The sequence below is a fragment of the Anopheles merus genome, chromosome 3R, assembly GCF_017562075.2.
Source record: "Anopheles merus strain MAF chromosome 3R, AmerM5.1, whole genome shotgun sequence".
Lineage (NCBI taxonomy): Eukaryota > Metazoa > Arthropoda > Insecta > Diptera > Culicidae > Anopheles > Anopheles merus.
Window position 1 is genome coordinate 30,144,446 of NC_054084.1, and position 13,754 is coordinate 30,158,199.

The 13,754-nt window shown below is 45.7% G+C and overlaps 1 protein-coding gene across 2 annotated transcripts in view; it reads left to right on the plus strand.

Moving 5' to 3' along the window:
* Nucleotides 1–13,754, plus strand: part of LOC121595555 — a 108,413-nt gene that overhangs the window by 56,471 nt on the left and 38,188 nt on the right. Inside the window, exon 1 of one of the 2 annotated variants that reach the window (XM_041919602.1) lies at nucleotides 9,436–9,903. The exons of the other annotated variant lie outside the window; for it this stretch is intronic. Coding sequence (XP_041775536.1) covers nucleotides 9,790–9,903 — 114 coding nt within the window. The 5' untranslated portion in view covers nucleotides 9,436–9,789. Of the gene's footprint in view, nucleotides 1–9,435; nucleotides 9,904–13,754 lie in introns of those variants that run through there. 2 annotated transcript variants of the gene reach the window in all.

A 13,754-nucleotide genomic window follows, 5' to 3' on the forward strand; every position in this document is an offset into this window, starting at 1 on the left:
AAACAAAAAAACCAGAGCAAAACATAATTTACGCTACCAAACGACACTTGCCAGCGAACAGGACACCGCAAAACCACGAGTTAAACACTGGGGTTTTTTTTTGCTGTGTTTTGTTTTAGCAAACGATAAGCAAAGACGACCTCCTGTGCTTGTTTGCCCTCCCTCAAGTATATGTGTTTAAAGGCAAGTAAAATAATCAAAGCGTTGCTAAATCTACCAACTAAGCGCAATACTGGTGGAGGTTTTTTTCTTGCTTTCCTCTTCTAGGCTGCTTCTTTCCCACATTTAATGCGCTGGTCATAATTAGATTTCCATTATTTGTACATTATACACGTCCGATCGTCGCTGGCGGGCCAGGCGCTGTACTTTCAGATTGGCCAGAGATCCTTGGCGATTCCGCCAAGATGCACTCTGTCTGCCCGCCTGAAGAGCGAGTTTAACAATGGCGTGCCGAGTTTTCGCATGATCCATTAGCGTGCCGACGCTAATCACAAAACTGGATCACGACTGTGGATCGACGGTGGACATGAGGGTACGGGGAAAGCGTAAGCCAACAAGTTGCTAAAGCAGCTCGGAAAACGGGAAATGCTTTGCAGCGAACAAAAATAAATATAATTTAAATGTACAAATGATGTTCATAAAATGCACAGTAAGCACCTTAGCGCTCAGCATAAAAACTCGTTGGATTCCCCATTGAAAATCGCCCTGTAAACACCAATAATTTATTAACTCCACCCTACTGTCTTTTCCCTCAGCGTGCTGATGACGTCGCGTTAATGGCTTGCGCGTTGTCACACTTTTGTTGATTTGTTTCCCTTCCCCCTGCTTTTGTTTATGGTTGTATGCTGCTGTTGCTGCTCAAGTTCAACGTTTATGACCTTATAATCAGCTGGTTATCCTACCATACACACATGCACCCCCTGGGATACTCAACGCGAGCGCAGCGACCGAAAACCGAGCACTAAAACCAGTCGATCCACTTTTTTATGCGATCCTGCGATATGCTAGCCCCAATTGCATTGCACAAAGCAAAAGCACCAAAAACGACACATGTGAGTGGGCGCTCACACGCATCGGATTGGACGCTTCCCCGCACCGCAATTTTGGACGGTGGTTGGCTGGATTTGTGACCCATTTTGATAGTTTCTAGCTTGATAGACTAGCCCGTCGTCGTCGTCGTCGTCGTCGTCGTCGTCACTCAACCATATCGCCCGATAATGTGTATTACCCGACCGACTTCTTCTTCTTCTTCTTACACTGGGCTACAAGACCACCCCTGGAGGGTACGAAGGGAAAGAGCGCGTTTATTGCCACAAATTGGTTTGTTTACAGCGCATCGTCGTAAATCTTGCGCCCGCCACCACTAGAGATTTGCGCCCGCTTTACAGCACGGAATATCGCACTTTTAAGCGCTCGGTTCGTGCGTTCGTACGTCCTGCTGATCGTGCGTGCCGATGATTTGTTCCGAACGGAAAATTGATGCACAGCGCACAGTACGCATCGTAAATAATATCATCGGCTTGATTAAACGTCCATTTTTAGTGGTGGTGGTGGTGGTGGGAAACGCAACAGACCCGTTGAAAATGGGGATCTTTATGTAGGGGGCGATCTTCTCTTCTTGCTTTATAAGCTACGCTTGAGCAGTGTAATGTGATCATGTTGCGATCATGCTGTAAGAAGCGCGGGGGAAAGCTGTAAAATATTGCCCTCATGTTACAAATTTATTTCAAACTTGGCACACACTCGCGGGCTGTCGACTGCGTACGCCCTTGGCAATGGTTGTGTCAGAGCTTTGTCATCTTTTCAATGGTGCGCCTTTTTTTGCGCACAGTCTCTCTCCGTTTTGCGCAAACACCACGTGGAGAGGAGGTGCTGCAATAAACGGCGACCAAACGGTTTCCCTTCCACACACGGTTGTCACATTATCACGGTGGGGCAGTATTTAATGCAGCGATGACAGCTGTAGCAGCCACATTGTACCCGGAAATGGGCCTGGTGGTGCGCGCACACTGCGCTGTCCAGGTGTCAGACTCCAGGCAGTCAAGGACACGGTAGCTAATGGAGCAATCTTAAGGGTGTTCTACGTGCGATTGTTTGGCGCGACAATTGCAAATAGCACGAAGCCAGCAAACATGGTTTATGGAGATGTATGCACTTATTTGCATATCACATGTCGAAAGGGCGGGCGGGAACGAATCGCAGCAAGTCTGGGCAGCTTGAGACCGAGCCTTGAGAACGTCGGTAAACTTGCTGATCATGAATTTTAAGTGATCTTTTAAGGGAATGTTTCCATTTTTTATTACAAATGCCAATGTATTTTTGTTTCTAAATCTAAATATTTGGATTATTCCTCAATTTTCCGATTTGAAAAGAAATCAAAATAAAAAAAAGATTCAAAATATCATTATCAATTGATTTTACTGTGAGCATAAATTAAACGCTAGAAACAAACGAAATTAACTCTGCAAATCGACTTAAAAATATATTTTTTATAATTATTTCTTATCAATCGAAAAAGAAAGAAAGAAGGGTAAAAGAAACAACTCTGTATTATAATTGAATTTACAAAGTCAATGTTCCCTTTTGCAAAGCTACCGAAAGAACAAACGGTAACCTTTGATCCGTTCGGTTTTTGCTAAGATTAGCAATTCCGGCTTTGCTTTATCAAACCCCGTTTTGATTTATTCGTCCAAAAAGCATAAACATCTGTGCAAGTGCTGTACTAGCAGATGTTGTGTGCTCTGTATGTTGACATCTAAATCATGTTGAATCTGGAAAGTGTATTGCGCTTCTAGAAAGTCAAGCAAAGCTTTCAAAGAGGGAAATGCGCCCGCTTGACCTATTAAAAACCTGAAGCGCACTTGCCGATCACGCAACGAACGGTGGAAATCGAATGTCACACATTTGCGTATGCGCCTGACAAGTGTTGCGCCGCTGTCCGTGCCCAAAGTACGAGATGGCTCTTCCTTCCCTTTTGCTATGTCTTTTCTCCTCCTTCCCCTGAACGATTATGAACTAAACCATTTTATGAGGTACCGAGTGGAGGAGAGAAGCCCAAACAAACAAACAAACACATCGGAAACGCTATCGACGAACATCGATACGACACGAACCCGAACGGGCAGCAGCAGCAAACCGACAGCAAACGTGCGCGTTCCGTGCGCCACACATGCATTACCCAGCTATGCATCTGTGTATCTCGGATCAGCATAAACATATTTATGCTGACAGTCACAGGTTCTTTGGCCGTGCTCGTAACCGAACCGGTAAGGAACGTTGCCTTTTTTGTTTGGCTGTTACTGCGGCTTTCACCGCCAAGGCACACGCTCTCTCAGGCCTCGGCACAGAGAAAAGAGTCAAGAAAAGAACGAAATCAACGTACCCTTGACATCTGGCGTTTTCGTGCCATCCACAACTCCCCCCGGAGGTCGATCGGGACTGTACTACCGTCAGTTGTACCGGCGGCATCATAATCAACATCACCATCCGCAGGCCGCTGCTGTGTAGGACGCCGCGACATGTACGTGATTCCCGCGATTGCGCCGTGACAGCCCCTGATCCTACCGCCGTTTGATGGTGGCGTTATCAAGCGGGCTTTCTTGTCTTATTTTGTTGTATAAAATCAAACTCCAGCCCGATAGGATGATACGCACGGATTTCTTTTCTATTACGGCGACTGGTAAGGCACGCGCAAATATGATCAACGTACGAACGAGGGCACCTCCCGAAAGCACGACACTGGTAAAGGTCGATGGAAGGAGGACAAATGTGTATGTGTGTGTGTGGTATGTTTGAGAAAGCTTCATCTTGGCGGTATTCTTTCAAACATGTGCAACCCGGCGCGATGTGCAATATTATTTTATGTTAAACTGGGAAATTCCATCGAACGGCACGTGCAGCACATATCTCTCTTGGGTGATATGTGTTTGTCTCTCCTCCCCTCCATATTGAACCGATGGAGATAGAAAATACCAATTTTGAAAAGTGTCTTTTGCCCAGCGATGGTTTGGGGTAGCCGAGCGGCAAAATATGGCAATGTTCAGTTTAGCTCATTAGCATCAAATCAAAGGGAAACAATTTGACATTCTGCTGGAGAAGGTTCGTCGCCGTACTGTCGTTGACAAGCGATCTCGGGAGAGATCTAATCATGCAGTTTTAGTGAAATTGTATAATAGTTTCCTTACATGGCGTTTGGTGGGATATCCAACAGGCAACGGTAAACGTGTGGTAAATTATCTTATTGTTCGATAACAGTGGTTAAAAATGAGTAGTTTTTCATGTTTAACAATAAAACACAACTTTGCAACCTACGTCACTTAACTTTAGTATTCTTGGCTCGTTTAGCATTTACACAGTTTTTAACCTTTTATTGACAATGTACACTATACTGCACATGGCATAAACATACTAGAACTATTCTAAGTCAAACATACTAGAGCTATCTTTATCTAATTCGTAGGAAATTGATATTTCTCACATGAAATTGAAATTAAAAATTGGATTATATTTAGTTGTTGGCGCTACATTTTGCCCATAGGTCAACCAGGGTTTGATTGCGAGTTGGTAATTTTGCTATTAAAGCATCAATGTTTGGATATATGGCACCAGTTTTTGAAAGGATGCAACAAATTTTCCCTTTAACGAATCTATAGTATCTTCAATGAATCTGTAAACTACAGTCAAAGATTTAGTAAAAATGTTTGAAAATATTGTGCCTTAGTGGCATAAATAGAGACATACTATCAAGAATTTGGTACCATTAAGGCAATGATTTGGTACCATGACATGCAAAATTTAGCAACAGCGCCTAAAGCTCCAGATGCCAAATGCAAAGATACATAAAAACAAATGGAATCTTGAACTTGAAACAGTAAAACCATCAAAAAAAGAATGTAGTCAAATTGGTTTAACAGTCATTAACAAAATGACATAATAGAGCTAATCGAATAAACATGCATAGAACAACACTCAAACAATCTAGGAATAGAAAACATGAATGAATAAGAGAAAAAATCGATTTCGATAATTTTGCTTTTGTCTACCCTTGAGTCGTGAGCAAAGAATTTTGATTTTATACAAGCTTGTGGCACATTTTGCAAATATCACTCTATCACATACATCATTATGAGTATGAATCACACCGCACTATAGACTTCCCTATGCCACCGATAAGGTAATTTACAATCGACTGAATCCGACCGACCGACTGAGGCAAATAGGCTCTGGTCCCTGTCGTCCCAGCCCAAGCCGCGCCACATGCACATGATGCACCGTATGGTTGCTATTCAAAATCAATAGCGCCTCCCCAAACTGACACGTTCGCCGCTTTATCTCCTCCTTTACACGATTAGCAGTCCCTTCAGTTGCCCTTCGACGTTGCTACATGCCAAGCCCACCGTGGTGCACCGATCTGCTTATCGAAACTTATCACGTTCACGAATCAATTCCGGATGTTTAACGGCACTCTCGACAGACTCTAGTCGTAGTAGAAGAAAGAGAAAGAGAGGCGCTGGGGACTCCCTGTATTGTGCTACCAGAACGCCAAACCGGAGGACCGGAGAACAGAGTACGACTTTTGATTTCGACCTTTTACTTCGGTCCGTCCACTAAAATGCGTCCCCGTCCCCACTTGCCTGGTGTTGCCTGTCGGGTTTAATATCTGTCCCCTTTGGCTGCCCTCTACTTAACCTTTCATAGTGACATGCAAGAGGAGAGGGAGAGGTGATGAAAGATGGAAAATCTATCCCGCTGTCCCGTGTGGCAGCACAGGTATAGCCAAAGGTATCGAAATGAATTCTAAATTCCAAGCGCACACCAGTTGTACACCAGTGCAGCGCAGGTGTATGAGGTAACAGACGAAGAACACGTGTGTTTGTGAGCCGTGTCCGGGAACCTGGATCGCTACAGACCCAGGCCAGGGACGTGACTAGGCTACTAATTGACGCATTTTCCGGCTGGATTGAAGTTTGGCAGCGTGGCGGAATTGGATTTCTGATTTCTGTAAACCATTCCAGCGCGAAACCAGCGGCTGAGTGGCTTTGGACAAGCTCTGCTTGCCGTGGACGGTGCCATGGCACGGCCACTGACGGAACCTAGGTTGGGGTCGTGTTTTGTTGTCCTATTTTTGGTTGTTTGCTTGTTCCCTGAGAGGTCATTGGTGTGCGTTAACAGGGAGGAGTTGCTGTATTCTTTACGGATGTTAATCAAGTGTTAACGTTTGGACAAGTTTTAGGCAACGACCGGGAATAGCTTTGAGAAATGAGTAAAACGACTAGGTGCGCATACTCCAACGAGCATCCACTGACGTTAAGGGCAGTTTTGAAAGTCTCCCCCAAATCGATATCTTTATTAATTCACACAGACAAAAAAGCTAAGCTAATATTGAATATCTTGCTTTGTGATTCAAATTTCTGAACTGAAACATCACAGAAGCGATTCATAGGCAAATATTAATGCCATAAACCTGCCGAAAGATTGAGCGCGGATCGAGTGAACACGACAAATTGTGCCATTATTATATGAATCATTGCCATGTTAACACCTTCTCGTAAACCCACGACTAACGAGCGCTGGTGGTGACAGGTCGGTCGGACCGCAGCTTCCTACTATTCTCTCGAACAGTCTACAGCACACAGTCGGGTCAATTTGAATGAAAAATTCCAAACCAGAGATGAGCATATGGAGCGTCAACCAATCGGCACGGAGTCTCGTTGGAATAGCGAAAAACAAACAGGTTTTTTTGAGGTTTTGGTTTGAGATGGAATCTGCCACAAACGGTTCACCATAACCAGGGTGACCGTACGTGTAAGTCCAACACGGACGTCTTCAAGTTTGACTATCTAAACGGCTTCCCAACCTCCACCCCGGTTAAGGTATTTTTCGACCGGTTTGTGCGTCTTTTTCAACCAGACTGCGGACAGTGAGCTCTGCTCCGGTCTCAGGCTTTGCTAGGTCGCTCAACCAATCAAACCTAACCTTGCCCAACGCTTCACGCTGGAGCAAAGCACGGCGCGGCTCTAATGTACGCATTAATGCTAAAATCCACTTTACTCCACAGCGAGCGTGCTGGACGGGTGGAGGAAACCCGGAGTCGAATACTAACTATGGTTTAAGAAGATGCTAAAGTTGCAAAGCATTTCAATCAGTTTGTGTTTTTGTGTTACTTTGGAGATGCGACGCTTGGTTCGTAGCGGTTAAGGGAAGCTTAGGCAAATTTTATCACTTGGAACATGGTCGTGTGCAAAATGGGTGCGGAATGAGTAGTTTTTTGTTGTTGTTTTTCGAGGAAGAAGACGCGGAGACTTTGAAGATCATTATGGAACGGTGATCATAGGTGCTCAGTTTTAGCTCATAGAGCATCATCATTTGCCCAGAAGCGTCGGTTGATTAATTCCTGGTTAAAAGCAGCTCTTCATTTCAAATGAAGCCAGATGTCCATTCGAAATTCTAATTCAACTATTTTAATTGAGTTACTCGTCCAGATTCCGATCTCACCTCAACACAGCATGTGAGGTGTTCCGTTTGAAGCCTCTCCAGTAACAACTTAATTTTGGACGAAAAACACAATCGTAATATAATTAAGCATCAGGCTTATACAACTCACAGTGTAATTCAAGCTTTGCCTCCTCTCTTCCAACATGATCGATGTCAACCTTCTTCTTTATATCCACCACACTAATGGAGGTGAGCGCACTCACACACCATCGTCTTTATGGCACTATATCGAGATATTTATAATTATTTCAGGTTTCCTTTCGCGTGATTTACAGCCCATCTCAAATGGCAAACGGTTCGATTCTCCTTTACGGTGTATGATCATGCCACGCACTCAGGCCCATGTCCCGCCTGAGGGAAGATTGAACATAAATTACCCGGATAAAAGTGAGGTGTGATTGCGCAAGGAGTCGGAATATAAATAAAATCGGGAGAAAAGAATTTCCCCATAGTTCCGAAGTCGATTGAAGTTAGAGAGAAAGTCACTATCTCCAAAATAGGACCCGTTTTTTGGGTGACCAAAAGAAAGGCCAGTCCTGCCATCCAGAATGAATTCCACCTGAAACAAACAACCTTCATCGTTCAAACGACCTCTACGATATGGTGTTACTGTTTTTTTTATTTGTTTCCTGTGGTTTGTGTTTTTCTTTTGCTTTAAATTGCATCAGCCACGACAGAAAAATTCAATAAACCTGTTTTCTTTCACGACTCCAAATATACAGCGTCCCCCTTAAATTGATAGCCCGCAATGGTGTGTGCAAACCCAGAAGGGGGCAGTGGGGAGATGTACAAAACACCCCCAATCGGTGCTGAAACCGAAACAGGATTGCCGAAAAACCTGTCCACACAACAGTAACAACACTGACAGGAAAAAAAGGGATAACGAACCATTCTCCTCTTCTGCGGTAACATTCGCAAAATGCAATAGAAAGGAAGAAAAAGGGGCAAGCGCTCCTGCCTCCAAATTTGCTCTGCACCGCCATCTCTCCATGATATATCCGGTAGCCGGCTCGATTAAATCAATCCGTGGAGCTGAAGCCTTCGATTTAACGACGCGTTTCTGGGGCCCAAATTGCGTTAAGAAACGATAAGTTAATCGCGGTTGCCTCTTACTCGCATATATTCATCTCCTACGCTGGATTGCGCACTTGGTTGAGACATGTTGGGAAATTAATCTTCTCAAAGTTGCTGGCACTGGATCAATGGTGAGGATGCGAAGCATCTAATAGCACACGACACGAGCCATGACACTGCTCACGGAGTTCGCAACATCTTCAAACACCAAAGACACAAACCCTGGATAGCAGGGCAGGTTGAAAGTGTGCGGAGGGAAATGTTATCTCCCCAAGCAACCAACCTCTTGGTCAACCTTGGGTCGGTTAAATGAGTGTGTAAATAAAATCTTCCGTAGCACACAGCACACTACCGGTGCTGAAGAGTTTTTGGGGACAAAAACCAAAACCAAAAAAAAAAAACGCCAAAGTTTGTCCAACAGCACCAAACTTTTGCATGCCTCTGATCTGATGGTACGCGACAAAATGGTAAACTCGCTCTCGGTCGACGCGGGAGCATAAATCTTGGGACGGAACGGCTCCACTTACCTGTCTCTCTTTCCTGTGGCCACGTGCACAAGAATCTGCGACCCAAAAGGAAAAGAGAGTCACAAAAGGAGCTGGGGGGGGGGGGGGGCCGGTGGTGGTGGCTTCAATAAAAACCCTCCAACACACAGCACACACACACACACGGAAAAGTGAATGGCGGGACCGAACAGGGGTCCAGAAAATTCGATGAACTTCTTTTGCACACTTGGTCACCTTGAGAGCGGGAGTAGGAGAGCGCGAGCGGAGGGACTTTTCGGGTGCGCAACCAGAGCCACACCAGAGCCATCGTCCGGGTCGTTTTCGGATGCCATCCTTTGCGTCCAGTTGCCGACGACGCGTTCGACGGAGACGGTGTGTGCATGTGTGTAGGTCTTAGAGCTCCTTTACCGGTGCCGTGCCAAAATTTTGTTGTTTCTCGCGCAAAGCAAAGTGTGTGAAGGTTTTTGCTATTTTCTAACTAGTTACTGCTACTAGCCTCTGTAGAACAGGGTTAAAGCTGTGGGGTTTCGAAGTGCCCACACACAGGGGGTTTTCGCACGAGTGCGATCCCACGCGATTAAATTCTCGTGGTGCAATAGTGGTGCAGTTCAAGTGCTATTCAAAACCTTTCGCTCGATTGCGCAACATAAGTCAACATTTGTTTGTGAAATAGCGGCTGTGTATTGAAAAGTGTTTAAAAGTGTCCGCACGGGGAATGTATCCGCGGGAAAAGCGCCCGAGGCTGAGGCCCCTGTCGATGAGCGCGATCTACACGATCGATACCGGCATGGTGTCCTTCGATCCAGGATACCGCCAGTGGAGATATGAGGTAATAACGTGGGGACAGTAATAGTATGAAACTCCTTTTTCGGGGAAAAATAACTCCCAATCTCCAAATTACTGTCGACCGGAAGACGACCATTCCCAATCGTGTGTTTAATTGTGTTTAATTTGAGTTTAAAGAAAAGCGTCCATTAAAGTACCCGTTCACTTCACCGTTGCCTTTTCACGCTTCTCGTTCTCGAAAGGAGTAAAAAAACGGTAGCAAACACTCATTACACATTACACAGAAGGGATAATAAAACTGAACAAACAGGAAAAAAGAACCTTCTTCCTTTCGATCGTACCCTCCGGCAAAGAAGTGCAGGTGATAACTGGCCATCAAACAGTGCTTCAGCTTCAGAAGTCGGAAGTCAAACATCCCGCCGGTGGGTCGCCCAGGTCCAGTGTGGCTTTCAACTGTTTCAATATTGATCAATTTAATGCGCACCATTGTTAGAGTCCCGTGTCGTTTGGTACACACGTCTGTCCGTAGGAGACGACATCCACCGGGGCGGACGAGAGATTCGCCTTTCACGTGAAAGCCAAACAGTCAATTAGGCGCAGCATTGTGTTTTCGTATGATGCTGCGTTTCCGATAAAACAGTGCTTTGCTAGCTTCTTTGCGGTGTTTTATTATTATTTTTTTAGTAAAAATCCACGCCAACTGGTTAAGTGGAAGGTGAATACATTTAAATAAATCATTTCGGAATTTCGGTCCACTATCACGCGCGCGGTTTTATGATCGCAATCTCCGTATTTGTATATTTTATTCGTTTTTGTTTTTTTTTTGTGGATTTGCTTTTTTTTTGCTCGATTTATGGGTGCGATAGAAGCAAAGAAGCATCTCTACGCTGTCACCCGTTTATATCGTCATTTGCAAAGCTAAAAATTTGTATTGCCCACCCCTTTTTTCCCCCACTGCTTTGGAATTCCGCTTTCCCCATCCCATCCACATTCAAATGCTGTTTCGCCTGCTCATTGAATTCAATGAACTATTTTCATCCTGTCCCCCTGGTCCCGTCGCCCATTGCCGGGACAAATTAAACATTAAAATAAAAAGCATTCCTCCTAATTAACCCTTTCCCTCCACCTCGATTATATGTGTGTGTGTGTGTTTTTTTTTCACTCGCAGTTCCGTCCCGCGCGGGCACAAGTGAATTGCGCGATTTGCCGTCATTCGCGTTCGTCGCCCGTGCGACACCACGGACCACACTAATTAAGTGCCGACGCGAAACACCAGTCACATAAAATGTAGCAACAGGAACAACGGAGGTAGAGGAATGGAAAGGGTTTAGGTGGCTTATGTTAAGCGCCGCGCGCAAGACAGGTGGTTTACGAGACGACCGCGCACCGGTCGCACCGAACCGCGGTTTGGTCGCGTAACGCTTTTAAAATCGCTTTTCAGCTTCGGTGCGTTTTCTTAAGTGTCTGTATGTGGTTGTCCCGTTTCCCGCCGGTTTGTGGCCGACCTTCGCGCGTATCGTATGTTACCCCCTGCTCGCGGGTAATCGATACAAACAGCAGCAAACGGAATCTTTGATGCGAAATCGATGCCATCGCGACAGAATTGAGTGGTTTTTGGTTGATTTTGTGCACTTTGTTTTCCCCGTTTCGACTAGCATTTTGAAGCATCGTAAAACATCATTGGGCAGCCGGCAAAGGCTTCCTTTTTTTTGCCGATTCATCCTGTTTTCCGCACCCCCTATCAAACGTGTGCGAATTAAAGCGCAACAAGTTAACATCTGACAAGGGGAAATCACACGCAATCTGACTCCTTCATGGTTTGCTGGTCAGTGTTTTAAGGGGTGCCCCTCCCCAACATTGTAATGCGATTTTCGGGTTTTATTTATGTGTGGCTTTGTATGCATGATTAGTGGACACTGAAGGCGCTGAGACGAAAACGGCACGCAAAAGTGAAGCTATTTTTAAGCCAAAACCCAGGGGCAGCTTAATTTATCGTGTAAACAAAACACTCACAAATTAGACACGCACGAGCTGCTGCTGCCGCATGCCGTATGTGCTGCTGTTGTGGCACGGCAACCGGGTGTGGTGTTTTTGCGCATAATTTAATTGCATGGCGGAATTTTTAGATTTATTTGCTCCAGCGATTTCGGCTCAGCGCACGTACCGATTACGTCTGTTTAGTCTTACTGTGAATCGTTTATTAAATACTGCGGCCTTTTGACAGATTGAGCTAACAAAATAGTAAAAACACCATGACACATGATAGTGTCAAGCGAGACGATAAGTGTTCAATTAGCCCGGACTGCATCCGGGCATGTCATAATACTTGCTCTCCCTGCACAAAAACGCTCCGCCTTTCCAGCTTGGTGACCTTTTTGCTATCGAATGCATCATCTCACCGACCGGTGGACATCTCCATTACCTTATCTATGTGCATCGCCTCGGGATGGTTCGCTTCCCTGTGCCCGACAACGTCAACGTCAGCACTCAGAACATGCACGATGATACCCCGGGAGAGGAAGTTCAGCACAAAAACTTGCTACTTCTTGCTCCAATCGGGCAGAAAAGGGCAAAAACGGGGAGTTCACACGAAGTTGACTCTCTGAGTGGTAGAAACAGGCCAATAAAAAAAACTCAAGAAGACTCCCAAGCCAGAGGGAGCATCCGTCTTCACATACACGCGTCAGCAACTTTATCATTTATCCGCTTTCCGCTTTTGCTCCGCCACACCAGCAGAGCGTATCATGTTGCACACCACCCTTGAGGGCTTGGAGAATGATTCACTGCCGGCCGCTCCATCTCGCATGATCAGTTCATTGTGCATGTGCAGAAGGCGCCGTCCTGCCCGCCCATGTTGGGACGTGTTGGGCGACAACTTCATTAAATGCAAATATTAATTTTCAGCCCCGGTCCCGTTTTCATGCACGACGACGACGACGGCTCATTTTGGTAAGGTGGAGAGTGTGACAAAAAACCAAAGTGTACAACTTATGTCAACATATGTTCCTTTTTGGAAGGGAAAATCACTTTCGTCCCCAGCGGGTTTTGTTTCTTTAACTTTCCCAACGCAAGCAACGAGGTAAGAGGCGGGTCTGTAAATTAAATCATTTCTGTACGAGTCGTCCCACATGCGCTAGAATGTGGTCCAAACGCTGTCCTTGGAATGCTTCCCACCGCGTACGTAATCCGCTCTGCTGGAAAAGAAACAGCATCAAGAACAGTTCCCTCATTTGGATACGCTCGATTAAGAGCGAAATAAATCAGTTCATTCTCACACGCGCTGATGTGTAGTCATCTTCCCAATGCCCATTAGCTACCCAGCGGGGAAATGCATACTCTAAAATTACCGAATTTCATCATCATCTCCACCCCAAAACCCCCTGCGCAATTCGCATTAGTGCGGCGTGTGGCAATGCCTCTCTCCCTTAACCCGCTTGAGCAACGGCATTGAAAGGAAAAACATAACCTCGATCGATCGTACGCTTAAGCCGATGAAATGCAAATAAATAATGTCACTTTCAGAACATTCGGTCCAGATGGAACCTTTCACGGATGTTGTTGCGTGCGTTCAAACGCAGGATCTTCAATATCTGTAACGCAATCGCGTGCTCTCTCTCTCTCTCTCTACCTCTCCTCAACCCAAACCCAAAACGCAACGCCGCCCTCCGCAATGACGATGATGAGCTGCCAACTTGAAAGCAGGCCACGAAACAGTTTGTCGTCGTTGTCGTCGTTGCTAGACGGTTTGGCCTCAGCGGGTTCCCAGCTTCTAGCCGAAACCAAGGTTTCGTCGCACATTTGCGTGCGTGCGTGTGTCTTTGCGGCCAAGAGTCTACCCGGGGCCCGCTGTCGGACTATGCGCGGAATGTGTCGAGATCGGCCGAAAGCAGGCTA